Source organism: Cottoperca gobio, chromosome 9 (genome assembly GCF_900634415.1).
Source record: "Cottoperca gobio chromosome 9, fCotGob3.1, whole genome shotgun sequence".
Taxonomy (NCBI): domain Eukaryota; kingdom Metazoa; phylum Chordata; class Actinopteri; order Perciformes; family Bovichtidae; genus Cottoperca; species Cottoperca gobio.
The window spans coordinates 27,503,677-27,527,155 of record NC_041363.1 but is presented as its reverse complement, the minus strand read 5'-3'; the positions used below and the strand labels follow the sequence as shown (position 1 = coordinate 27,527,155).

The window sequence follows — 23,479 nt, the reverse complement described above, 5'->3', positions numbered from 1 at the left end:
TTTTTATATTGTGTATATCTCTTGCTTTTAGTTCTAATTTTACATTTTTTCTGTTGGAGGATTAGTAAAGTAAATTTTTCATTGTACAGTATTTGTCTGTTATCTGTGCATATGACAATAAATATCTTGAATCTTGAATCTATATCACACAGATAAGTCAGTCCCTGTGGCGAGAATATATATAGTATAATATATTAGGCTATATCATTCAGACTTATCTGCAAAGTTATAATATATAATATAATTGAAATATACATTATATATTATATAATATATATATATACAGTACAAATACAGTATATCATAAATAGTGTATATTTTATATATATATATATATATATATATATATATATATATATATCTGAATGATATAGCCTGATATATTATACTATATATATTCTCGCTACAGGGACTGACTTATCTGTGTGATATATATATATATATAAATATAATATATATAAATATATATTCTTTGAATTGTTGTCCAGGGTTGCTCCTACATACTTGAACCCCTGTGTCGACCACCTGAAGGGGGGAGACTGTTCAATTATTTTGTATGTTGTGTATATATATACGCAACATACAAAATAATTGAACAGTATGTGGGAACAATACAAAAGTGAAATAAAGCCTAATAAATATTTCAATGAGATTATTTTCATATAATTATCTCTCTGGTTTTACAGGATCATTTCCTCATCTGATTCATGTATTTTTGAATCATATCTCCATATCTGTGAAGCTTCCCTAACCCTGACAACGAATTAAAAGTGCTGCAAACGGCTCTAGTCTTAAACAGTCACACAGTGGACAGGCTGTTTGTTGTGCCCTATGATGATGTGACGTTGCGGTGGGAGGGAGGAAGGAGGGGAGGGGCTGGGAGGCTGGGGAACACACACACACACACACACACACACTCACACACACACACATACACAGCAGCCGCTACAGGGAAGATGGAGGATGGTGTGGCGGTGGCGGAGCGGACCTCCAGCCTGCAGCAACATCGCTGCTGAACGCAGGTGAGTTCGCCTCTCGTTCGCCTCTCGTTCGGCTCAGATAGTGCCCAGTGTTAGCCGACACCTACAACACAACTCGGGGATACAGAGCAGCTCTGCAGCGGCTGTGTTGTTCACTGTGCGGACGGTGTATTGTCGCCGCTCGGTTTGTTGACTGTTCGAGGAGTGGCTACAGGAAAAGATAACGGCACGTTTCAGAGGAAACGCCATACAGGGATTCAGATGGAAGGAAACGCAACACTGGTTGGTATGTACGAGGCTTTGTGCCCCTGGCTTGATGCGAGTGAAACGGTCCATAGAGGCCCTGTTGTTGGCAGGTGCAGAGTCCCAGCAGGGCAAACCACCATCCAGTCAACACTGTGGCCTGGTGGAGTCTTTTCTTGATGCTCCCTGGGTTCTGTTTCTGTCAAACCAGAACCTCAGCTTGGCTTCCATGTGATGCAGAAGCCACAATCAGACATATGTTCTGCAGAGGCAGCCTGTATGTGTGGCTGTGTTGTTGTTGACAGAAATGCTGCAGGTTACTGGTTGTGCAGTCTGTCTGGGCTGCTGCACCTCATGCAACAGGAAAAAACTGGTTGTATGTCCTGGAAAGCACATATTCTGCCTTAAAGTCAAACTGAAATCACATTTAGTCATCCCTCTTTTTGCATCAAAAATTGTCAACAGTTTTTCTTTAGATGTATTTTTTGTTTTTTTTATTAAAAGGAAGAAAAAAGGTTTGGGGGAAGATGCTTTGCCTCTCAGCAGCTCGAGGGGCGTGGCAGTATGTGAGTTTGATTGACAGTAGCTGGTAGGCTTAGCCCCAGCAGGGAAAAAAAGAAACAAAGTAGGCTAAAAAAGTGCTAGCTTACAAGCTATGGGTGTGTTGTTAGCAGTGGTGTTGAAGATTAAGCATCACCAGCATTTGAACACACAGAGTGATATTAGCAGTAGACTTGGGAGATATGATGAAATTATCATTCAACAAGATAGTGGTTGGCCACGAAAATGTTCCTAATGTGTCCACGATAACCGAACAATATTCAATTATGAATTTTGTTGTGAATTTTTCGCTATATTCAGTCCCTTTCTTTCTCTGTCACCCAGTGTTTCCCACACATATACTTTACTTGAGTGGGTATATTAACAGCTGCCCAAGTAGACCCATTTTATCATTTTCTACTTGTTTGTCCGTCTGAGGGAACAATGCCATCAGAAATGGATTATCTATTGGCGGCAGGACGCCTCCCGGGAGCCGAGGGAAAGCGCCGTTCTGCTGGTGCAGCCTCAAGGCTTGCTGCCTCAGTTGTCATGGCTGGACTCATCACGGGACTTCGATGGTGTGTGACGTGCTGCTGAAATCTGCTCACCCAGGACTGGATACTGGTATTGGCGAAGGACTGCTGCATGGGCTGCAGGGCATGGAGGATGTTCCCACTGTAACATACTGGGTGCCGCATCACCCCTTGTTGGACTGTCAGGCTTCTAGTGACATATTAAGCACACACAAGGTTCATTCTGAAGAGCCCATAGTGATTGTTTTAATAAATCTTGTGAGCCAGCTTAATTTTTAGCCAGACATGCATACATAAAAAAGGACTCAGTTATCCTGGAGGTCAGGGACTCTCAGTTCTGGTCCTGGAGGTCAGGGACTCTCAGTTCTGGTCCTGGAGGTTAGGGACTCTCAGTTCTGGTCCTGGAGGTCAGGGACTCTCAGTTCTGGTCCTGGAGGTGAGGGACTCTCAGTTCTGGTCCTGGAGGTTAGGGACTCTCAGTTCTGGTCCTGGAGGTTAGGGACTCTCAGTTCCAATCCTGCAGGTTAGGGGCTCTCAGTTCTGGTCCTGGAGGTTAGGGACTCTCAGTTCCAATCCTGCAGGTTAGGGGCTCTCAGTTCTGGTCCTGGAGGTTAGGGACTCTCAGTTCTGGTCCTGGAGGTTAAGGACCCTCAGTTTCAATCCTTGAGGTTAAGGACCCTCAGTTCCAATCCTGGAGGTTAGGGACTCTCAGTCCTGGTTCTAGAGATTAGGAATTCTCAGTTCTGCTCCTGGAATAGGACCAGTGAAGCCTGCCAAGCTCGACCTTCGATCAACTTGTTAATAATATTAAGCTGTCAGGTGACAGTCAGTCGGTGTAGTTCTCCAGGTGTTGAACTACACATCACATCTTCATATAAACTGAAACAAGTTACATAGTAAGTAAGCAAAAAGAAAATCTTATGATACAATGATGATCTACAAACTGACATGAAAGCCTGATGCTGGTAATGTGTAAGACAAAATAGTTGCTCTTGTCTTCAATCAGTGTGTAAAAGCAGCAGCCAGGAACAAAGTGTCAAGTTTGTCTCTCTCAACAGATTGTATTGTCTTGAGTCACTCTCATCATGGTACAGAATTGGAGAACCCCGACATAAAATGAGGCAATTATCCACCACATGCCGCAAGTTACAGTAATTTTACAAGTGTTGTTAGGCACAACGCGTAGCCTCATACCTCGAGACGTGCAAGAAGTAATTATGAGTAGAAATCTCCTATTTTATTTGGTCAGTGTAAACCTTCAAAACATTCTTACTGTTATCCTTTTACTTTATTTCAATATTGGTTATTTGCATAAGAACACACAATTCAAATGATTAGGTAATTTATTTCCTAATCATTTGAATTCTCTCTAATATCTATTTTATATTGTTGTGAAAACATCTCCTTCAAACAACTGGATTTATTCAAGTTTCTCGGCAAAAACTAAATTATACATTTGTACACATCATGATAACGTTATAATGCGTGGATACCATTTAACTCAGCGGGGAGGAGAGTTGGAGAGTTGAGGGCGGCTGCAAGTCGTTGACTTCATGTGCGTGAAAGCTTCGCAAGTAAAAACACCTATGACAGCTGATGTCACACAAAGGATTGGATCAATAGCTCAACAAAGCTGATGCAATCAGTTAAAAAAATCCTTACTTCTAATAAAGATCACATTTATTTTTCATTTTCCACGTGCAATACTTATTTGTTCAGCGTACACTAAATGAAAAACATCAGTGTCAGGCAGGCGACCTGTGATCCTGGCTGTATCTGGGTTGGTTCTGTATCTTTCCAGCTGATATGATAACAGAGTTTTCCACTCTTTGTTTGTCTTTGTCTGAACTTCATCACCAAACTACTTCCATATTACAGACATTTGACCTTTCTGATAACAGTTTCCACATCTTTGGTAATGAGCCCTGACATCACTGTCACTTTCATTATGTCTGCTACTTCTTCTCCATTTCTCCTACCATTAGATGGCTACTGGAAGCCAATGCTTGACTCTTTGACAAAGTGATCTCTTATGTTCTTCCACTCCCTCTGACAAAATGGCTCTTCCTTTCCTAGTGCGGTGGGCGTCTCTTTACATAAATGTAAAGCCATTTGACTGTCCATGGGGTCTCACAAGGACTGGTCATACAGATGTCTGTACAGGCGTACCTCTTCAGACAGTCTACATTTGAAGGTTTTTGCCGTGCGGCACCCTAGCAGATTAATGATCCATACTGTTGTTGGATCATTAACCAGTTGTGATATACGATATATTGCTACAATGTTGGATTCCTTGTTGGTCAGCAACAGGCAGACACCTTCACTGCTGCCCACTAGCTTTAATTTCAGCCTGTTTGTCTCAGGCCCTTCGTGTCTGTGTAAGTGGACAGTGGCTGTGGCAGCCGGCTGTCAGCCACCTGCTTAGACAAAAGGAGGATAAAATAAGTGGACATCTTGGCAGACATGCCACCGGCAAATAGCATCTTTATTTGTTGGGGAAAGCTCCTGCTGTTTTGTGTATCATCCCCTGAGAGGCCATCTAATTCTCTAGCCTCAGTAGGACTACACTCAGGTTAGACAAATACATGAGGAAATGGTAACAGGCTAAATCCATTTGATGATGTAAATTTATGCTTCCTTGAGCAGCCTGAGGCAAATAGTTTAAAATCACAGTCATTGTAAGCTGTCAGTGTAGCGGCTGAAACACACTGAGAGGACATTTTTTTGTAGTGATCAAAGGTGTTTTGATTTTGCGATGGATTCAAGATGCAGCCCGGTTAGACGAGTTGTTCATTTAGACTTCATCACCGAGCAGTGGAAAAGACTTGAGTTGGATGGATGCTAGAATCAGGGGTCGCGTTAACCGGATATTTTCCGGCATTGATGGATTTTTGTAAAGAATGACAAAAAAATTAAGACTGTCCGTCATTTTGACGAATCAGAACACTGACTGAGGGCGATCTATCGTAACATGCCGCAGGAACAGTAGTGCCGAGATTAGAAAGTGGCTGATGGTATGTCGCTATGGTTTAACGGCATATGCCGATACCTGCAGTGGTATGCTGCTGGTGTTCCACCGGCATATACCTCTTCCTAACAACAGGTGGTGCTTGAAAGTGGTATGCAACTGTCCCACCAGTAACGTCCCCTGATGCGTTTTAATTTACAAAGTTGCGCAACATAGTCTCTAGTCTAACATGGATGTTGTTAGCCTAGCCACCGTAGCAATTCTGACTAATCAATAACATAAATTTAGTGATATGCCAGTGTTCAAAACGGCTAATTCCACAATGATAGCAGCAAGTACTCATTTAAAGTATTTATGGTGAATAATGAATACTATGTCACATGTATGCCTGGTTAATGTTCCGCTACGTTTATGTAATGTGTGATTGTGTTCTGCTGTTAAACATACCAACATAATACAAGTATTGTTTAGTTATCGATTAGTGAGACTGGCTGTGGTGTGAGACGGGAGGGACTTAACGTTATACAATCCTTTATTAAAGAACGCACATATTAATTTATAAGAAATATTCATCAGGGGACGTTTCTGGTGTGACATTTTGACTATGGAATACTACTTTCAAGTGGAAATGGTGTATGTCGGTAGAACACGGGTAGCATACCGCTCTCAGCATGTGCCTCTGAACCATGACGACAAACCATCAGCCACTTAGCGATCTCGGCGACCCTCAGATTATTCCCGATAAAGACAGTATTTAAAAGATCGGTAAATAAAATCTCACGTTCAGAGTCTTTACTATTACTTCCCTGGGAGAAATATTTCCTGACTTTAGAACTTTGGCTGAGGTGCTGCTGATTCAGTCGCGGGTTAAGCCTTCAGAACCAAATCAATACGGCCATGACAAGTTGTGTTTTTCAGACAAAGGCACAACAACTCCTTCTGTATAATTGCATTGTTCATATTTGGCACAATGTTTGCAGGGTTCTGATGTGACTGCTGTTTTTGCAGATGGAAATTTCACGACCCTATCCGTCAAAATGACGGACAACGAGAAAGTCTAATGCAACCACTGGCTAGACCATCGACCAGTGGTATGCAGGAGAACATTTATAAGTTAGCATATATTTTCTTTCACTGCAGTCAGCCAGCCTATATTATACGGTATTGTTTCTACTCCGGATATACTATAAATTGAAACATGGTCTCAGGACTCTTTTCTCCTGGCTTGGTGTTTTCAAAGATCAGTCTGTCTGTGTTAAATGGTAATTGGACTGCATTTAAATGGCGCTTTTCCATCATATGTCAGCATTCACCTATTCACACACAGGAAGCCATACGAGGTGCTGTAGATTTAAAGGATAATTTTGATAAACATTGACACTCCCGGAGCAATTTAGCAGTATCTTGTTATCAGTGCAACATGTGGTCTGCAAGGGATTGAACCACTGATCCTCTGAATGGTGTCCGACCACTTTACCTCCTGAGCCAGAGCCGCCTGTAAGCACTGTGACAGAGCGGTGAGCGTCAAGTGAGTAGAGAGATTTAAAGGATCATTTTAATTTATCACAACCTAATTCTTACTTGAGGAAGTAATTGTTGAGAACTGGATACGCATCGTACATATTAACAAGCCAACAGTTAATCCAGATGATGTAAATCACTTCATATGGAGGTCAAACTTAAAGTGAGCACATGTGAATTTTTTATGCCAAAATATATTGAAAACTAAATTATAGTGGAACAGAGGTGAAGCTGAAATATGTGCAGGAACTTCATCCATCTCCATACAGCCTATTGCATTTCTCCTTGAAAAATGCTGTTGGGAGAATCAGATGCCTCCCCCCTATTTTACAGTTTGAATGTTTTATGGCTGGCCTCATGTTTTATTAAATCAGATGCAACTTAAATCAAATGCAGCCATCGGTTATATCAGGGAATTATATTAACTGCAACTATATACAGTATGATAGGTCCATTCAGCAATATATAATGCTGGTATCTACAATGTCTTTTGATGAATTAATATGTCTTAATAAATTAGGATTTGTAAAAAACACAAACGGGCACATTGACAATAGTTGAAGACTCTACTATTGAGAAATAATGAGTCTGTTTGTCAGGTCGACAATGTTAGAAAGTCTATTGAGAGCTGAGTCAGTCCCATCACGGCTGAGTGTGTTAGCCCGTGTCTCCATAGCTTATCTCTTTTCTTCTCACTAATCTAGTGCATATTGGCTGCACAGAAGATGGCATAATAAAAAATATATTGAATGAATTTGAGTTGCGTGTGGAGGGTGTGTTCGCTTGCTTGTCTCACTCAACTGTGGTGGTTCCAGCCTGCTCAGATTCACTTGCATGTCTTTGCTACAAATTTAGATTTTTCTGGCTGCAAAGATGCCGATGATAAACTCAAATCTAGCTATTAGCTAGGATGATATTATGCTAATGTATTTCTGATCACTGGCTACTCGGGCATCTTTGATTTAATTTTGTAAGAAGTAACTGAATCCTGTGTAGTGGAAAATCCCTGCTGCACTGACCTCCATAGAGAGGTTACATTTTGTTCTTCTTGCCACACCCATCATCACAGTTGGGTGTGGTCGACGTGACCTCTACATGTTACCACACTCAACTGCAATATGGCAGGACATAACAGCAAGCAGCAGCCACTAGATGGCAGCACAGGCAGGACTGTAAGCCTTTAATGGAAACCTGTAGGAAGCCCCATACCTGGGTTTGCCTCAGGCCCCCAAATTATAAATCTTCCACTGTACAAAAGCATTCTCAACAACTCAAATGTGTGTGCAGCATAATTCATCTTTGCTATCACTTCTTGCCAGACTTCAGCATTAAATACAGATACATTTCTTTGACTTGCGTAAATGCAAACTGGAAATAAAAGCAGCCCATTTGTGTCAATATCTCATCACTCTGGTGGCCACTTCCAATGCTTCTACCCAAGTCACTGATAAAATGAGGTTGATTGAGCTGCTGGGTGATGCAGAGGGTATAATGTGTTGTGTGCTGGGTCTGTGTGAGATATTTAAACATGGTCTGTTCTGACTGCTGGTTTTCATTTCCTGGCATTGGTATATCTCTGGCTTGGTTGTACGGTTTTCAGTAACACAATTGGACTTGTTTGTGGGAAGCCATTAAGGGCTCTGTGCCTTCTTTCTGCACTGGTGACTCCCGTTGGGGCTCCGGCACAGAGGGCTGGATGGGGATGTGGGCTTAAAAGGTGTGGCCTAAATCCTGTTGCATTTTGTAGTGTGCTACATCATTTAGTATGTGCGCCAATTCATTAGCAGGACAAAGGAAAACATGATTCGTCCCCAATGAAGGATTTTGACAATAGTACAGTATGTCGTCTTTAGCCTTAAATGGAAGAAGATAAAGTTTCTGCTGGCCAAAACCATTCCGCTAGCCATCATATAGAAAGGCTCCTGCATTCTAGTGCCACTCCCATTCTTATCATTTATTTACAGAAGTGCAAACATTTCAATCAGTGAAGTTTCTCCGAGCACCTTTTCACAGAGCATCTTCTCTGTGGCAGTTATCACTAATTACATTTTGTCCAAGTTCATGACAATCAGCACAAACATCACATGATTGTTTCCGCTCCGATATCCTCCTTAACATCTACAGTATTTCCAGCAAAGCTATTTCCTCAGTACCCCAGCAGCCTGCTTCAGCTCTGCTGCTAATGCATTATAAGATAAATGGAGGAGACACAGCACCAGCGCATAAAATAAAAATGATCTAGATAAAATAAGGGTCCATGTGCTCCGGCCTATTCTTGGCTGCTGTGTTTTTGTTGGCCAACTCCTAATTAGTTCCTCAAGTCAGAACCTAATAAAAGACTCTCTACCACCCCCCGCACCACTTTAAAGGCTGTTAAATAATGTCAGACACTAGTAATGGGCTGAAATGGGTTTTCTCAGACGAGTGGCGTCTCCCTTAGAGATAGGGTGAGAAGCTCAGCCATCCGTGAGAGACTCGCTGCTCTCACGGTCCAGCTGGGAGGAGACCCCGGGGAAGACCCAGGACTCGGTAGAGAGATTATATCTCCTCACTGGGAACGCCTCGGGATCCCCCAGTCGGAGCTGGCGGATGTGGCCTGGAGAAGGGAAGTTTGGGGTTCCTTACTGGAGCTGCTGCCCCCGCAACCCGACCCCGGATAAGCGGTAGACGATGGATGGATGGATGGATGGATGGATGGATGGATGGATGGATGGAGACACTAGTGATGAGAGACAGTTCAGACTTATAATTTATACTTCTTATAGTACAATATCAATGCCCAGCTAAGTTAAACTTTTTTTTTTAAATAAACACTGTTGTTGTACTAAGGCTGAGGTATACAATATAACAATACATTTATTGTCATTCTCAGTCTCAAAATCTGAAATGATCACAGAGTTCACTCGGTGACCAGAGGTGTAAATACTTCAAACGCACAAAAGCACGTAATCGGGTTCTTTTGAAAAAGAAGAATTTATTGACTACTAAAGATATACAAACTACTGGATAAGCATATCAAGTATAACAAGTGTAAAATGAATGACAGTAATGAATGTTGAATGTATAGCTTTCAGGTTACACAATTAACAATGTACAGTAAATTAGGTAGTTGGCAAAGTCCTGAAAATGGACCAGTAGAATGATTTACACTCCACAGCAGAAAGACTACACGACAGTATTAGTTGGGAGACTCTACCCCTATAATTTATAATCTAATATCTGATGAAGCAATAGACCCAGAATACAGAAATGTAAAGTTTGACCTACTCGATTGAAGGCCAGATGGCAGAGGAGGCCATGGAGGCGTTGGATCTGGCTTACTGGAGCGTTCCGGAACCTGCGATGCAGCTCGGCTTGAGCTGAAACTCTCTCTGGGATGCTGATGGACTCTGTGTTTCACGACCCACTGTGCAGGGGGTTGGCGGCTGTCGGTTACTTTAACTCCAAATTAGTTTCAGAGCATGAAAAATAAAGATATTTTTAAGTTTAAGTTCCTGCCTTGCGGAACACAGGGGTAGAACAGGCTGGAGCAGTTGCAAAGTCTTAGGAAATTCTTAAGCGCTAGAGCTCGGTGGATCCGATTGAGCTCCAGGCACGTTAATTGATTGCTTCAAAAAGAGAAAAACTCAAGAGAGATGGTAAAAGTCCAGAGAAGTTTGGATGTAGGGTTAAATGGAGACAAAAAAGCAAAAGAAGAGAGAGTGCAAGAACGATAAGAGAAAAAGGAGTAAGAGACAATTCAGGGTTTGCTCCTTTTAGTTTATGTTTACCTTTAAACGTATCAGGCGAGGTTACACTCAAACTATAGAATTTTATGGATGAATATGGATATGTCTGTGAATACATGAACGAGAATTAACAGAAATAAAAAAGGATTCCCTCAAAAAACTATAGAGTGCTCAGACACATTCCATCGATATCTTCTTTGAGATTGCCACATTTCACACACTCCTGTTGGTCCCATCGACAGAGAAGTAAAGGTGTCGTTCCTGTTGAGTCACACATTTACCTGATTAACATGTCACATTAGCATGACACATTGTGTCTAAATCGTAATCAGTCCCTTTATAGGCTAAGATCTATGGTCTGATGCATACCTGTCAACATTGGAATTTCAAAATAAGGGAAATGTTTTGGCGGACTCCGCCCATATTTTACTCATGTAATGTAAACGTAAACACATAAGGGACGGTATATACATTCAGGAAATACATGTTTATTTAAAGTATGTATTACTTGTACAGAGATGTTTATAAAATGTATGTATTATATTTATTAGTTAATATCATCAATTTATTTGATGATGGATGAGTTGTGTGGCTTTTGTTTTCCCCGACGAGGACTTCCTTGCGATGGCAGAGTCGGGAAACATGTCCGCGACACTGCGACTGAAATCAACGCAGAAGCTGAAGGCTACATTATTTTTGCCGCAAAGCATCGACATCTTTCCCTCAGCTTTGGTCACTTGGTTTATCTCCGACACAGTTCTTGTCACAAATGAAGTCATTGACAGTGGATGTTTTGTGCCTCTTGGACGTGCTTGTGCTTGGACGATTGTTCATGCTGGCGAACATCGCTTTTTCCGTCGTGTGCAAAGCTAACATCTGAATGGCACACTTTACAAAAAGCATGAGTTTGCCCGACACTGCTTTTAATAAATAAGGAAAGGTCTCCTCTCCTTTGGCCAAGTACTTACATAAAGTAAAACTTGTTTGGCAGGTACAGCTGCGTCTCCATCTATCTCCCGTTCACTGTGACTCTCATTCGTCTCTTTTCGTCTTCTTCTGTGTTATTCTTCCTGTTTTCTTCTTCTTCTGTGTGTTTTTTGGCGGATAATGTTTTTCAGCTCATGTTAAACATAATACTGCCACCTGCTCTATCGGAGGCCACTGTACACTTTTTAAAATTGAAAATACGGGATAATCCCGCGAAAAACGGGAGGGTTGACAGGTATGGTCTGATGTAAATGTTTGTTGCATCCCTGTCTCCGGAACTGTAGGGAAATAATTCATTTTAAGTTATAGTGGGGATCAAGTGACCATAAATTGTTCTCTTTCTTTGTCACCGATCCTTCCATTACTGTCACTTTTGAGTCTGGCCAGAACTGGGCCACATCCTGTCGGAGTTTGGCCTGATAGGTTCATGGCATTGTGGAGGGGGCAGACATCCTGTGTTAATCGTTTGGTCTATAAAATGTCAGAAAATAGTGAAAAATGTCCATTCCAGTTTCTCAAAGAGCTAAAGTCACTTGGGCTGCTGTGCCAACCCAAAAGAAAAATGCATGGAATGGTATCCAGGCTAGGCTAAAGGCTAGCCCCCAGCGACCAGCTGTACTGTCTATCCTGCTGGCGAATATATGCTCAATGGATAAACAACTGGATTATCTGACACTACAGAGGACTAAACGGAATGACATGAGAGACTGCTGTGTCCCTGGTAAGACCCTGAGGTGGCCTGTGTCTATATCAACAAAGCATGGTGTCAGCATTTTGTAGTTGTGTATAAGCACTTTACAGCATTAGTGGAGTTTATGGTTTTGAAATGCCGAGCATACAATCTGCTGAAGGAGTTTACATGCACCCCTTGGTGCAAATGCAAAAGAAGCTTTTGAATGAACTGCACAACACAATCACTGAGCGGCAAAGAGCCCACCTTGATGAGCATTTCTTATTGTATTGGAAGATTTCCACAATGCCAACTTTAAAGACAGTCCTGCCAAAGTTTTACCAACAAATAAACTTTGCAACTACAGGAAACAACACTCTGGATAAGGCCTTTACCAGCTCAAAGAAGGCATATGAGGCACCCCCTGCCCCCACCTTGGCTCCTCAGACCACATCTCTGCATACCTGCATACAGATCCCGGGTGAGACTGATTAGACCAGTAAGAAAACAAATTAGAGTGTGGCCTGAGAAGTTATGTGCTGTAACTATTTCTTGTTGGACAATAGCACACTGACCGTGATCTTCCTGAGCCTTGTTGTCACAGTGAGGTTGCCAGGTTTGGTACGGACACCAAAACCAAAAACCATAAATCATAAATCCGTGACTGTATCTGGCAACCTGCACTATAAGCAGAGATGAGGCACAGCCCAAGCACTGGGCGGATAGACAAACACACACACACACACACACACACACACACACACACACACACACACACACACACACACACACAGACACACACAGACAATAAGTGTACAGGTATCTGGTATAACCTGCTGGGCATTACTGCCTGTCCCACCTCCTCCAGTGCTCATAGGGCCAGCTGCAGGGTCGTCAGGAACCACCATTCCTCAAAGCTTTGCTCCTTTTAATCCTGGAACGTCTCCTGGTAGCGGAGCAGTGACAAGAACGTATACCTGCCACACCTGCAACTGACGTCTGGGTTAGGTGTTCTTTCCCCAACATTTGTCCTTGTCCTCAGCCACAGTCGGAAGCTGCCCTACTCCGCCTCCAATGCCAGTTCTTTTATTGCCTTCTTCTGCTTTCCTCCGGTCACTCCTGCATTCCTCAGCAGCTGAGAGGTTGACAGCCTCACGGCAAGGCATCCAACCTTCGCTGGTTAGATGTTGGTCCTCTAGTCAGCCTCCCTGCACTCAGTGGCCAGCTGGCAGTTGGTGTCAATATAGCCATTCAATCAGGTAGCTGGTCATCCTTCTTGCCAGAACTAAGATGAAGATCTTTCCTTCTACATTTATCAGGGCGATGCTTCTAAATTGGCGGATGTCTTTAGAGTTTACTTCCATGGGGATGAAGACTGCTACTGCTCTTTGCCACTCAGATGGGAATTGTTGCTTTTTTGAATTTATCATGAGATACCATAGCACTTCTAGCACCATGGGGCAGTACTTATAGAGTGTGTAAGGGAACTCTGTTGGGGCCTGGTGCTGATGAAGCCCTTGCCCTTTTCACACCATGCCTGACCTGCTGAGCTTGGGGAGCACAATGCTGAACTCTGATGTTGACAGGTTAGGTCGAGGCAGATACCCCAGTGTTCCTAATGGGATGTTGGATTACTGTACTGTCCCCTGACATGCTGTTCTAGGTGCTCCCTGTTGACTTCCAGCTTTCCACTCTTTTTCTCCTCCAGCAGCTGTCTGGCATGCTTGAAAGGGTCCTTGAAGAAGTTGGCTCTTTCCTTTTCCTTCTGTTTCCTGCGCTTACGGATGCACTCAGCTCTGCGATGGCTGGCTAGACTTCGTCTGACCTCCTCCCACAGTGCTTTAAGGCCATCTTTCTCTGCCCTAGTTGCCTTCCTCAAGTTCTTGCAGAGTTCTTGTCGCCTTTGCAACAACTGGCCGATCTCCTTTTCTCTTTTTCCCTTCCCTCATGGAACAGTCCTCTGTTTGGTGGTGACTTCCTTGAACCTGTCTTTGCATTCCAGGTATAGGATGTCCCCAAACAGGTTAAGCTTGGACTCTACTCTACTCCTCACAGTGACCCCTCCAGTATCTTTGACTTTGACTTGATTGGCTAGGTCCTTGCTCTCTACTGTTTGGCTTGGCTCAGTTCTGAGGCTCACTCTCTGTGATTATGCCTAGACATTGTTTATAATTCTTTATGTTTAGCAATTTCTCTTCACTTACAATCTGACTACTTTAACAATTGAATGTGTAGTGATGAGCATTAAGTTCTCAGAAGGTGTTTGTCTCACGGACATAGCTGGCTACGTGAGTAACAACATATAGCCTGGTATTCTCCTCGTTCATTGAATTATTTGTGCTTCATGGACTGAGCTAAGAGTTCTGTTTTTTTGTGGAACATTTGGATCATTAACACATGACTTGATAGAGAGAAATTAGAAAATTGGTGGAATCAGTGGCAGTTATTTGACATCGAGTGATGGTGAGGTTTCATATGATGGAATTCAGAAAATGAACTGGCATTGTCACAATGTAGGTCAGCTATTCTCTTAGGGGGCATGAAGCTTTTACTTCATTCACTCAGATATTTAAGAGAAAGTGGCCTTTATTCAGGAAACGATATAACAACACATTTCTTCTTATTTTAGTTCATATCCAAAATTCTAATTTTGTTAGTACCCATGATTTCTGGGATTTACCAATGTTCATTAATGTTGGTATTCTCTTAGGTAAGAGAACATCTCGTTTTCACAATCCACAAAGTGTTTGTCGACTGCAAAGAAACTAAAATTGGATTTTCTTTTTGTTTTTAAGATGAAGAGAAATTGAAGAGAATGTTGATGCGTGAGGTTTCATTTCCTTTGCAGGCTATAATCATTTAGTCGCATTAACAAAAGAGAAACATTTAAAAAGAGTGTTTAGTCAGAAATGGCACACCATATGGGGAAAAAAAAACTCCAAAGACTGAGTCATTAAACACCACACAGCAATGAACTCTCAGCAGAATATAAAAGACAAATTAGAAAATATCACTATAATAACTTCATGGCACCAAAGCTGCATAAAATCAACATAAACAGGAGATGTACCATTACAATAATTCAGATAGTGATCTTCTTTCACCTTGACTCTCCATCAGCAGTTTTGTAGTAGCAGATGGTAAAGGCCAGGGAGTTACAGCCACGGTGGTGGAGGTGGGAGAACACTGCTACCCCCCGGAGAGGTCACCTCCTCATCTGCCCTCCCACAGAGAGCAATTACCCAGTGGTTTCCATGAAAACCAGCAGTCCTGCAGCAGTCTGTGCTCTGAGAGTGAGAGTGAGGAAGAGGAAGCATAGCGATGTGATAATGCCTCCATCTGCTGAACATCACCACTGTCTGGTACAGTCACATGGACTCTGTCTGTTCACTGCTGAGTTAAATACATGTCACCACGTGATGGTGCTCTGTCAAAGAGGATCATTGTTAGGACACAACGTTACAAATCACAATGTGAAATGACAAAATAAACATCACCCAACAGGGTTTCACATTAATTACCTGTATCTAATTACCATACCACATATGTGTACAGACACCTCTATTAATATTGTAATATTATATATAATATTTATACAATAACCTATGGATATCCTTCAGGCAACATTCCCTGGAGGTTATGTTATAGTTTTACAAATCTAACTTTATGCAGATGTTTCTAGAACGTTCTTTACGTTGTAAAAAATATGACCAAACAGGAGCCTTTAGAGAGTGTTCCAGGAAGGTTACCTGTTGGGTGTTAAAGTTGGCCAGTCAGCCCACCTTTATTGTATAATTTCAACATCTAATTGGAAGATTGTAAACAACACAATTATGTTTCCAAGATGATAAATAATGGATGTATTAAGAGAACTTTCATTCCAGTAAAAGATGCTTACCAGGTTAGGGAGCATGAGAGTGCTTCTCTGGCTGAGCTGACTGACTTCCTGCTGCTTTCAGTTTTATTCTACTTTTATAGGTCAAATTGACCAAACAAGCACATCACATGACTAATATGCCAAAATCACTGCACATTGGCCGCATGCTCCCGCAGCTCTGTTTCTGACAGATTAACCCTTTTGATTTCATTGACCTTATGACCTAACACTTTCAGACTCTAGGGTTTCATGCATTTCTGCATCAGCAAAACTAGCTAGGCTTGTTAACATGCTAACTTAATTAGCATGAAATAGAATGTACAAACAAACATCGTGGGATATTTTGACAGAGCACAATATTATTTCCTGACAGTAGATAATAACATTAAATGCAAAAGACCTTAAAGTTGTCATCAAAAAACACAGGAAATAAAGAAGACTCCTAAATCAGAAGCCAACTGTGTGTGTATGTGTGATGAACAAAACTGGCATCTTCTTTATAGGCCTCTCTTTTTAGCTATGTCTAGAATTGAATGTTGAGCTCTGATTAATTAGCGAGAGTCTGAGGATTTATATTGACCGAAACATTAGATTTAATAGATAATTGTCTAAACTGCACTGCGGTTGTAATTCTGCTGCTCCTCTCTGTTCCAGGTTGGACTTGTGAAGAAAAACATCCCAGAATCTACTGCTGTCAATGTACACCTGATAACATAAGGTAAGTGTGTGCCAGACAAACTTACATGTTCTGATAATTTAACATAAATGATATAGTGCTCTTTGTTACAGCTTAGTTCACCTGTGACTTTGTGAGACTTGTATGAGCTTTTCGTACCAAAAGGTGAAGTATGTTCTCTAAAACTAACAATTTGTTAGATGTGGAGTTTTATTTTGTTTCATGATGACCCTGATGAAAGCCAGAGGCTGAAACGTGTTGGTCTACAACAAAGTTGTTCTTCTTACAACAGCTGTTGCTGGAGTTCGAGCTCTTCAGACTTTTTCCCTCCTTTGCTTTTATGAATGGCATTCTAATTTACCAAAGACATGAGCGAGGATACACCAGACCAACCTTCACTGAAGTTTAACCAGACGATGCTGCAGCTGATCACATCACTTCACTTTCATACTGAAGTGGACAGACAAGCAGCACCAGCTCAATACTCAAGTTTTTTTGTATATAGATTGTATTTGTTTTCCGATTTACCATCTAGTTAAAAATAATGGATCTGTGTAAACTGTAAGACTGATTAACAAAAGAAGATAATTCATGATTCATTAGAAATATTTTCCCTTCATGAAAATGTGTTCTTCTAATCTATAAATGATCATGTGTAAGGTTGTAGTTAGCGAGAGGGAGTTTCAGCAATACAATTTTTTATTAATACCAGTGCGTCCGGTAGAATGATAGTTTGATGTAAGATATAGTTACATAAATGCCACTTTCCATTGGCAGGAATGTGTACTGTGCCATGTGCATGTTTGTGTGTGTGCACTATGAACACGAGTGTCGTGTACGTGCCCATGAACACACCAAACCAATAGAAACGTTGCTCTATAGCTCTACTAATGGTCAAAACCTCTGCAGGGTATCCCTGAGGGACCATTAAATGAAGGAGGCAAGGACTGACCTCCACATAGGTACAAATGGTTTAATTGAAGTCAGTGTGAATACATAAAAGCAAGGTAGAACTCTGCTCATCTCATCTCTCTTACAAAGGGAGAACAGAGGATTCTCAATGCTAAGAGTAATGGAAAATAAGAGCTAAATATTGCAATCTCAGAGTGAAAATCGTACAAAACGTGCTTCACACAAGTTAGAGACCAGCTGGTGAACATAGTGGAGCATTTAGCTGCTAAAGAGACAGATCTTTCTCAGGAGTTGCTGGAGAACAAAACAGTGAATGTTGGTAATATGTTTACAGCTCGTTTCACTGCACCCAAAAAACATCTATTAATGCAGTTTTTACTGCATATAAATATTACTTTAAATTAATCATTGACTGCAAGTCAGTCTTTCAAAAACAGATGATAGTGTCTGTATTAATGAATCTGGGCAGGAAAATGTCCGACTACCTATTTTTATGTACTTTAATAGTACTAACCCACGGTCTCTGTGTGTCCTTGGTCCTTCTCCGATGACCTAGTTCTCTGCATTTTCAACTGCTGGGTTCTGGGTGAAAAGTGTTTCCATTGACCTGAACATCACCCGTAGCTTATTATTACCTCTGATATAAGATACAAAAGAATATCTAATTATAGAAAAGCAAATTATTCATCCAGCCTAATTCTCACACTACCAAGACAGCATGGCTGTGTTTTAGCATTTTAGACAATGTAATAAGCTTATTATGATGTTACAAAATACATAGACACATAAAGCCTTTGAATTTTCCAGCCCTGATTTATGGTTATTACATTGAAACCACCACCTGTGTGTTCCTAGTGATCCTAACACCTTGTATTGACTCTAAATTAAGATTAGCAGGAAATGGTAATACTGTAGGTGTTTCTTTGTTTCTTCACTTGTCAGGTTGATAGATTTAATAATGAATGGATTGTGTCATATATATATCATTCTTTTGATCATTTAAATTTTTATAATGACCATGTTATTGTCATTGTAATGTTGCTTGTGAACACAAAGTGAGTGTCATGATTTTTGTTGACAGTGTCAACAGTGGTTCATTCCATTCAACCCATTCATCATGTGGAGTGTAATGAACATTGCAACCTCTAGAGGTCACTGTTTGTGCTTTAGACTCTTAGTCTGCTCACTTTACCGCTGCTATCGAATCTATTCCAGCCAAAGCATGAGAAGTTACAAGTCATTTTAGTTTCTTGTGAGAGCTACAGTATTGTGTTTTTTGAGTATAAACAGGCAGTTATGAGACAAAAGTCAATGGAACATACAATATATGGCAGGCTAGAGTGTGAATGGTTAGCTCACCATGTCACTAAACATCCAGCACTACCTATTTTGCTAGAAAGCCCCAATTTATGTCTCTGATTCTTGTGTGACCAGAGAAAAATAAATTTCACTCATTGTTGTCCCCTTCTCACTCACATGTTCTCATTTTCTGTCTACCAATTTTAGGCTCTTCCCAGCATCCTTTGCCTTGACCTCATAGACGTGCCTGCTGATGACGGACTCCTAAAACCTTTTACTGACACACTTCAACCAACCAGAACCACTCAGCCATGAACCCCCAGGAGACAGAGCTTGGCCAGGAGGTTATGGAGGAGACCAATGCCCCTCTTCGCCATCGCCACAACAACCACAACAGCCGGTCCCGTAACCACAGCAACCAGGAAAAGCGCTACAGACGCGTTGAAGCTCCTGCTGGAGGAAGTTCTGGGAGCAGAGCGAGGGTGCCACAGCAGAGCAGGCCACAGGAGGAGCAAGACATGGAGCTGCAACATGGAGCTCAGTCTCCTCAGCCCCAGCAGCCTCAGCAGCCTCAGCAGCCCCAGCAGCCCCAGCCCATTCCCCGACCCGCAGTGACACGCTATCGCCGACAGGGGGACAGCGATGCCCGGATCAGAGCCCAGCAGCAGAGGCACAGACAGAGGCAGCAGAGAGAGGCTGAGAGAGCACAACAACAGGAGAAGCAGCACCGCGCAGAGATGACCCAGGAAGATGAACGAGAGAGGGACGATTCAGTGCTTGCCCGCTCAGCAAGCACAGAGAGCGGGTTCCACACCCATACGGACCGGGCTGAGGGGGACGATGGTCTGGTGATGATGTCTCTGGAGCCTGAGGGGCAGCCACAGGCAGAGGACGATGCGGGGAACTACGACGTCCAGCTACGGCCAGAGGCAGAGGGATACTCTGAGAGTGCCGAGGCTGAACAGCAACATCTCCATCCAGATCCTAACTATCCTCCTCAGCCCCCGCCATTGCCATGTGAACCCATGCCTGATATCCAAAGCCCCCAGATACAGGATGAAGCAGAGGAGATGCTGAATGCTGGCTACTCCAACTACGTCTGCTCTGAGCCCCTCAGCCACTCCAGTGGAAGGGCCGACGTGTTGGCCGGTCAGAGCTTGGACAGTTTAGACGCTGTTCATGCGGACGAAGCCTATTCCGAGCCATATGACATTTACTCACTCTCTGAGCATGTTTACGAGGAAATCTGCGATGCTCCCGCATTAGTTTCATCTGCTGCAGACGGGGCTGAAGACATAGAGTCACTCCAACAGAGGCGGGCTGGCTTTCAGCTGTTGGAGGGTCGGGCGGGAGGAGGAGACTACCATCAGCAGGAAGCAGTGGGCTCCCGTCTGCGCCACTACGACGAACGCTCAGATGGCGAGTCAGACAGCCCAGAGAAGGAGGCTGAGTTTGCACCATACCCACGCGCCGACAGTTGCGACCAGGAGGAGGACATTGACAGCATTGTGGCTGAGGTCAAAGAAAGCCTAAGCTCTCAGAGTCTTCATCGTGCTATGGAAGACACCATAGATGAAGAAAATGAGTTACAGCAGGGAGAAGAAAACGCCCAAGCTGAGTCCCAAACCGACTCTGACGAAAACCACAAAGCTGCCAACCCAGGGCCAGACATAAAAGAAGCTGCAAGTCCTTCAGAGGAGCCGGTAGCAGTGAAGAACAGTCAGGAGAAGAGGGACGCCATCTCCCTGGCCATCAAGGACATAAAGGAGGCAATAGAGGAGGTGAAGACCAGAACAGTGAGATCTCCATACACACCTGATGAGCCCAAGGAGCCCATTTGGGTAATGAGGCAGGACCTGAGCCCCACTGCAGAGTGTGACCTACTGGCATCGCTGGAGGGGGATGTGAGTAGATCAAATTGTATTAGATAACATATCTGTTCTGTTAGTCAACTGTTTGCAAATTATTGTTTTGGTTTTCTTCACTTTTTTAAAATGGTCAAGTCATCAAAATGACAAAACAACTTTTTTCTCCCTTACCTCTGGAGTTATCACAGTGGTAAGACATATTAGAGTCTACTTACTATTTAAAGCCATCAGAGAGCAGAAACATTTATATCATCAACAGCATGAGTTACACAATGTATCTCATGTTGCTCAGTGTGAATGCAAAGACACAGAGGGCAGCACATTGTCATTAGACAGAAACACAAAACAGGCAGGAAGTGTTGCAGCCAAGTTGTTCAATCATTGACCCTAAATGGCCTTTTAAGGCTTTAAGTCTGTTTTCTTCCATATTATATGCGTAATGACTGATTGTGCGAGTGTGTGGTTATATATAACACAGCCTGTGTAGATACTGACGCTCAGGCCACACTGCCTGTGTGAGCAGCGGGTGTGCGTCACAGAAACCACTTTTATTTCAGGCGTCCATGTTAACAGTACAAGATATCAACAGGTTAGAGCAGCAACACGTGAGCAGCTGCGTCTCTTTTAGAGATTTGAGGTGTTGTTTGTTTTTTCTGCGTGCCTGTGCGGTTCACAGCAAAAATAGACTATGAAAATCACCTTCTGACATTGCTTTCATTTTGTCTTATAGCTGAGGCGAGTGGCTTAATGAAAAGTGCACAAGGTAATGGTGATATTGGCCATCCTTGCCTGGTGCATCTGTTTAGGTTGAATGGTTGAGATATTTTTTTCATTGGTGATTACAGATGCTGATGGTTTGTTATATAGTGTCTTAATCCAGTTTATGAAGCCGGGGTCAAAGTGGTTTAAGGAGGTGAAGAGAAAGGGCCGTCCTACCCTGTCAAACACCTTTTCTGCGTCAAGTGTTACAGAATGCTGATTCATTTCTCTATCCGGTTAGGTTTTGTATCAAGGAATTGTGTTGAATAATCTTTGCATGTTTTCTAAGGACTGACTCCCTTTGATGAAGCCAGTCTGATCTCGGAGTACAAGATTCCAGTCTTATGATTTTAACGTCTGTAGTTAATGATATAGGGCGGTAGTTGGAGCAGTGTGTGGGGTCTTTATTTGGTTTTGGGATAAGTGTGATTAGGGAAGTTCTTATGGTGGGGAAATCTAATGCTCTGGCTCGTTGCAGAGACACAAGCTCAGGGCTCCCACTAATTCAGCGTAATGGTGAGTTTATGCACTTTATTTGTTTTTATGCCAGCCGTATCATTTTATTTAGTCATATTTATTCCCCAAAAGAAAAGTGAGATATATAGCTGTAGAATACAGAACACAATATAAGGAATACACTATATTACTCTAAAACTTAGAATACAATAAATGACAAACGACTACAACTCAAATATATACAGGATAACATGCATGTTTACATAATATACATGTTGGCTTTTTTATTAACTGATGGTATTGATGAATTTAGAGTGTATGGACCCAGTAGTAGAGGTTTTTGGAGCAGGTGCCTTGCATCCAAATGAAAGGAACAAAGCTCACGGACATCAGGTAGTTAGGAGGTAGGCAGACACAGCCTGGTTACTCAGTATCTGAGCTCTATTCGCTAATACACACAAGCTAATGCTCAAGAGGGGTTTTATATGGCAGGACTAACTAGTCGCCCCAAATCACATTTGATTGGATGAATGTATGTATACACCCCTCAGTTCAAGATGACTCAAAAACATTTGACAGTTTTACATGAAGAGAAAAGAGGCAGTATGATGTAAAAACACTGAACATTTTTATTTTCTAATTTAATATCTGACAAGAGATAAGAGTGTAACACAAGCACAGAATGAGGGTTTGGAAAATGCATCTTTAATTTCACTGTGACCTTAGCATAAAACTGGGAGCACTGCTGTTAGCATAGCAAGCTATGGTGCGCTACATTCAAGAAGGCGGCTTCCCGGGTTCTGTTTAATTAGATTTAATTGTCACCATGCACTGCATTTAGCAGTGCTCTTCCATTACATGTCATTTACAGATTATTTGTCAGCATTGTCACGGTGGGGAAAAGGTGAGGACCCAAATGCAGTACACCAGACGAGGTTTTAACAAAAATACTAGTGGTGTGTCCTTCAGTGTCGAGTAATCGCGGAAGATTTGTGACGTGCGTATCGAGGCTTGTGTTGACCCCGGCTCGGCGAGGGAAAAGGGAGTAACATATGACCAGATGTTGATGGCAAAATAAGATATATTTATTAAATATGGTGGACAATTTGACAAACAATTGCTTTTAACGACACCACAAAGAACAAAAGGAGGGCTCTTAACACAAGAGCAAATAAGGTATAAATAAACTAACAAAACAAACTCTGGGTGAAAACCGGTCTCTCCCGTGTGCCTCGGATTGGAGAGCCGGAACAGGTGCACCCCATTCACAGCCGGTCTTCATCAAGGTGGGAGGAGGAGGTGTCGCAGCCAATCAAGCGGGCGGGGTCACATATCCAAATCTGCATACCTAAATAGGGACACAAGGTGCATGCATCCACAAAGTACTCCCCCGCAGATAACTAAGGCTGTGGCCGTAACACTCACGAACCTGCCGTACCACGTGACTGATTCAGGAACAGGT

General features: G+C 42.4%; 1 protein-coding gene across 4 annotated transcripts in view; it reads left to right on the top strand.

Moving 5' to 3' along the window:
• The first annotated feature begins 892 nt into the window (after positions 1-892).
• The window catches only part of apba1a (amyloid beta (A4) precursor protein-binding, family A, member 1a), a 45,561-nt gene continuing 22,974 nt past the window's right edge, over positions 893-23,479 (top strand). For 2 of the 4 annotated variants that reach the window (XM_029440537.1, XM_029440534.1), the window contains exons 1-3: positions 893-1,022; positions 16,702-16,765; positions 19,142-20,838. In XM_029440537.1, the coding sequence (XP_029296397.1) occupies positions 19,246-20,838 (1,593 nt within the window). In that variant the 5' untranslated portion in view covers positions 893-1,022; positions 16,702-16,765; positions 19,142-19,245. Of the gene's footprint in view, positions 1,023-1,190; positions 1,267-12,591; positions 12,652-16,701; positions 16,766-19,141; positions 20,839-23,479 lie in introns of those variants that run through there. The other 2 variants (XM_029440535.1, XM_029440536.1) reach the window with 2 other exon arrangements.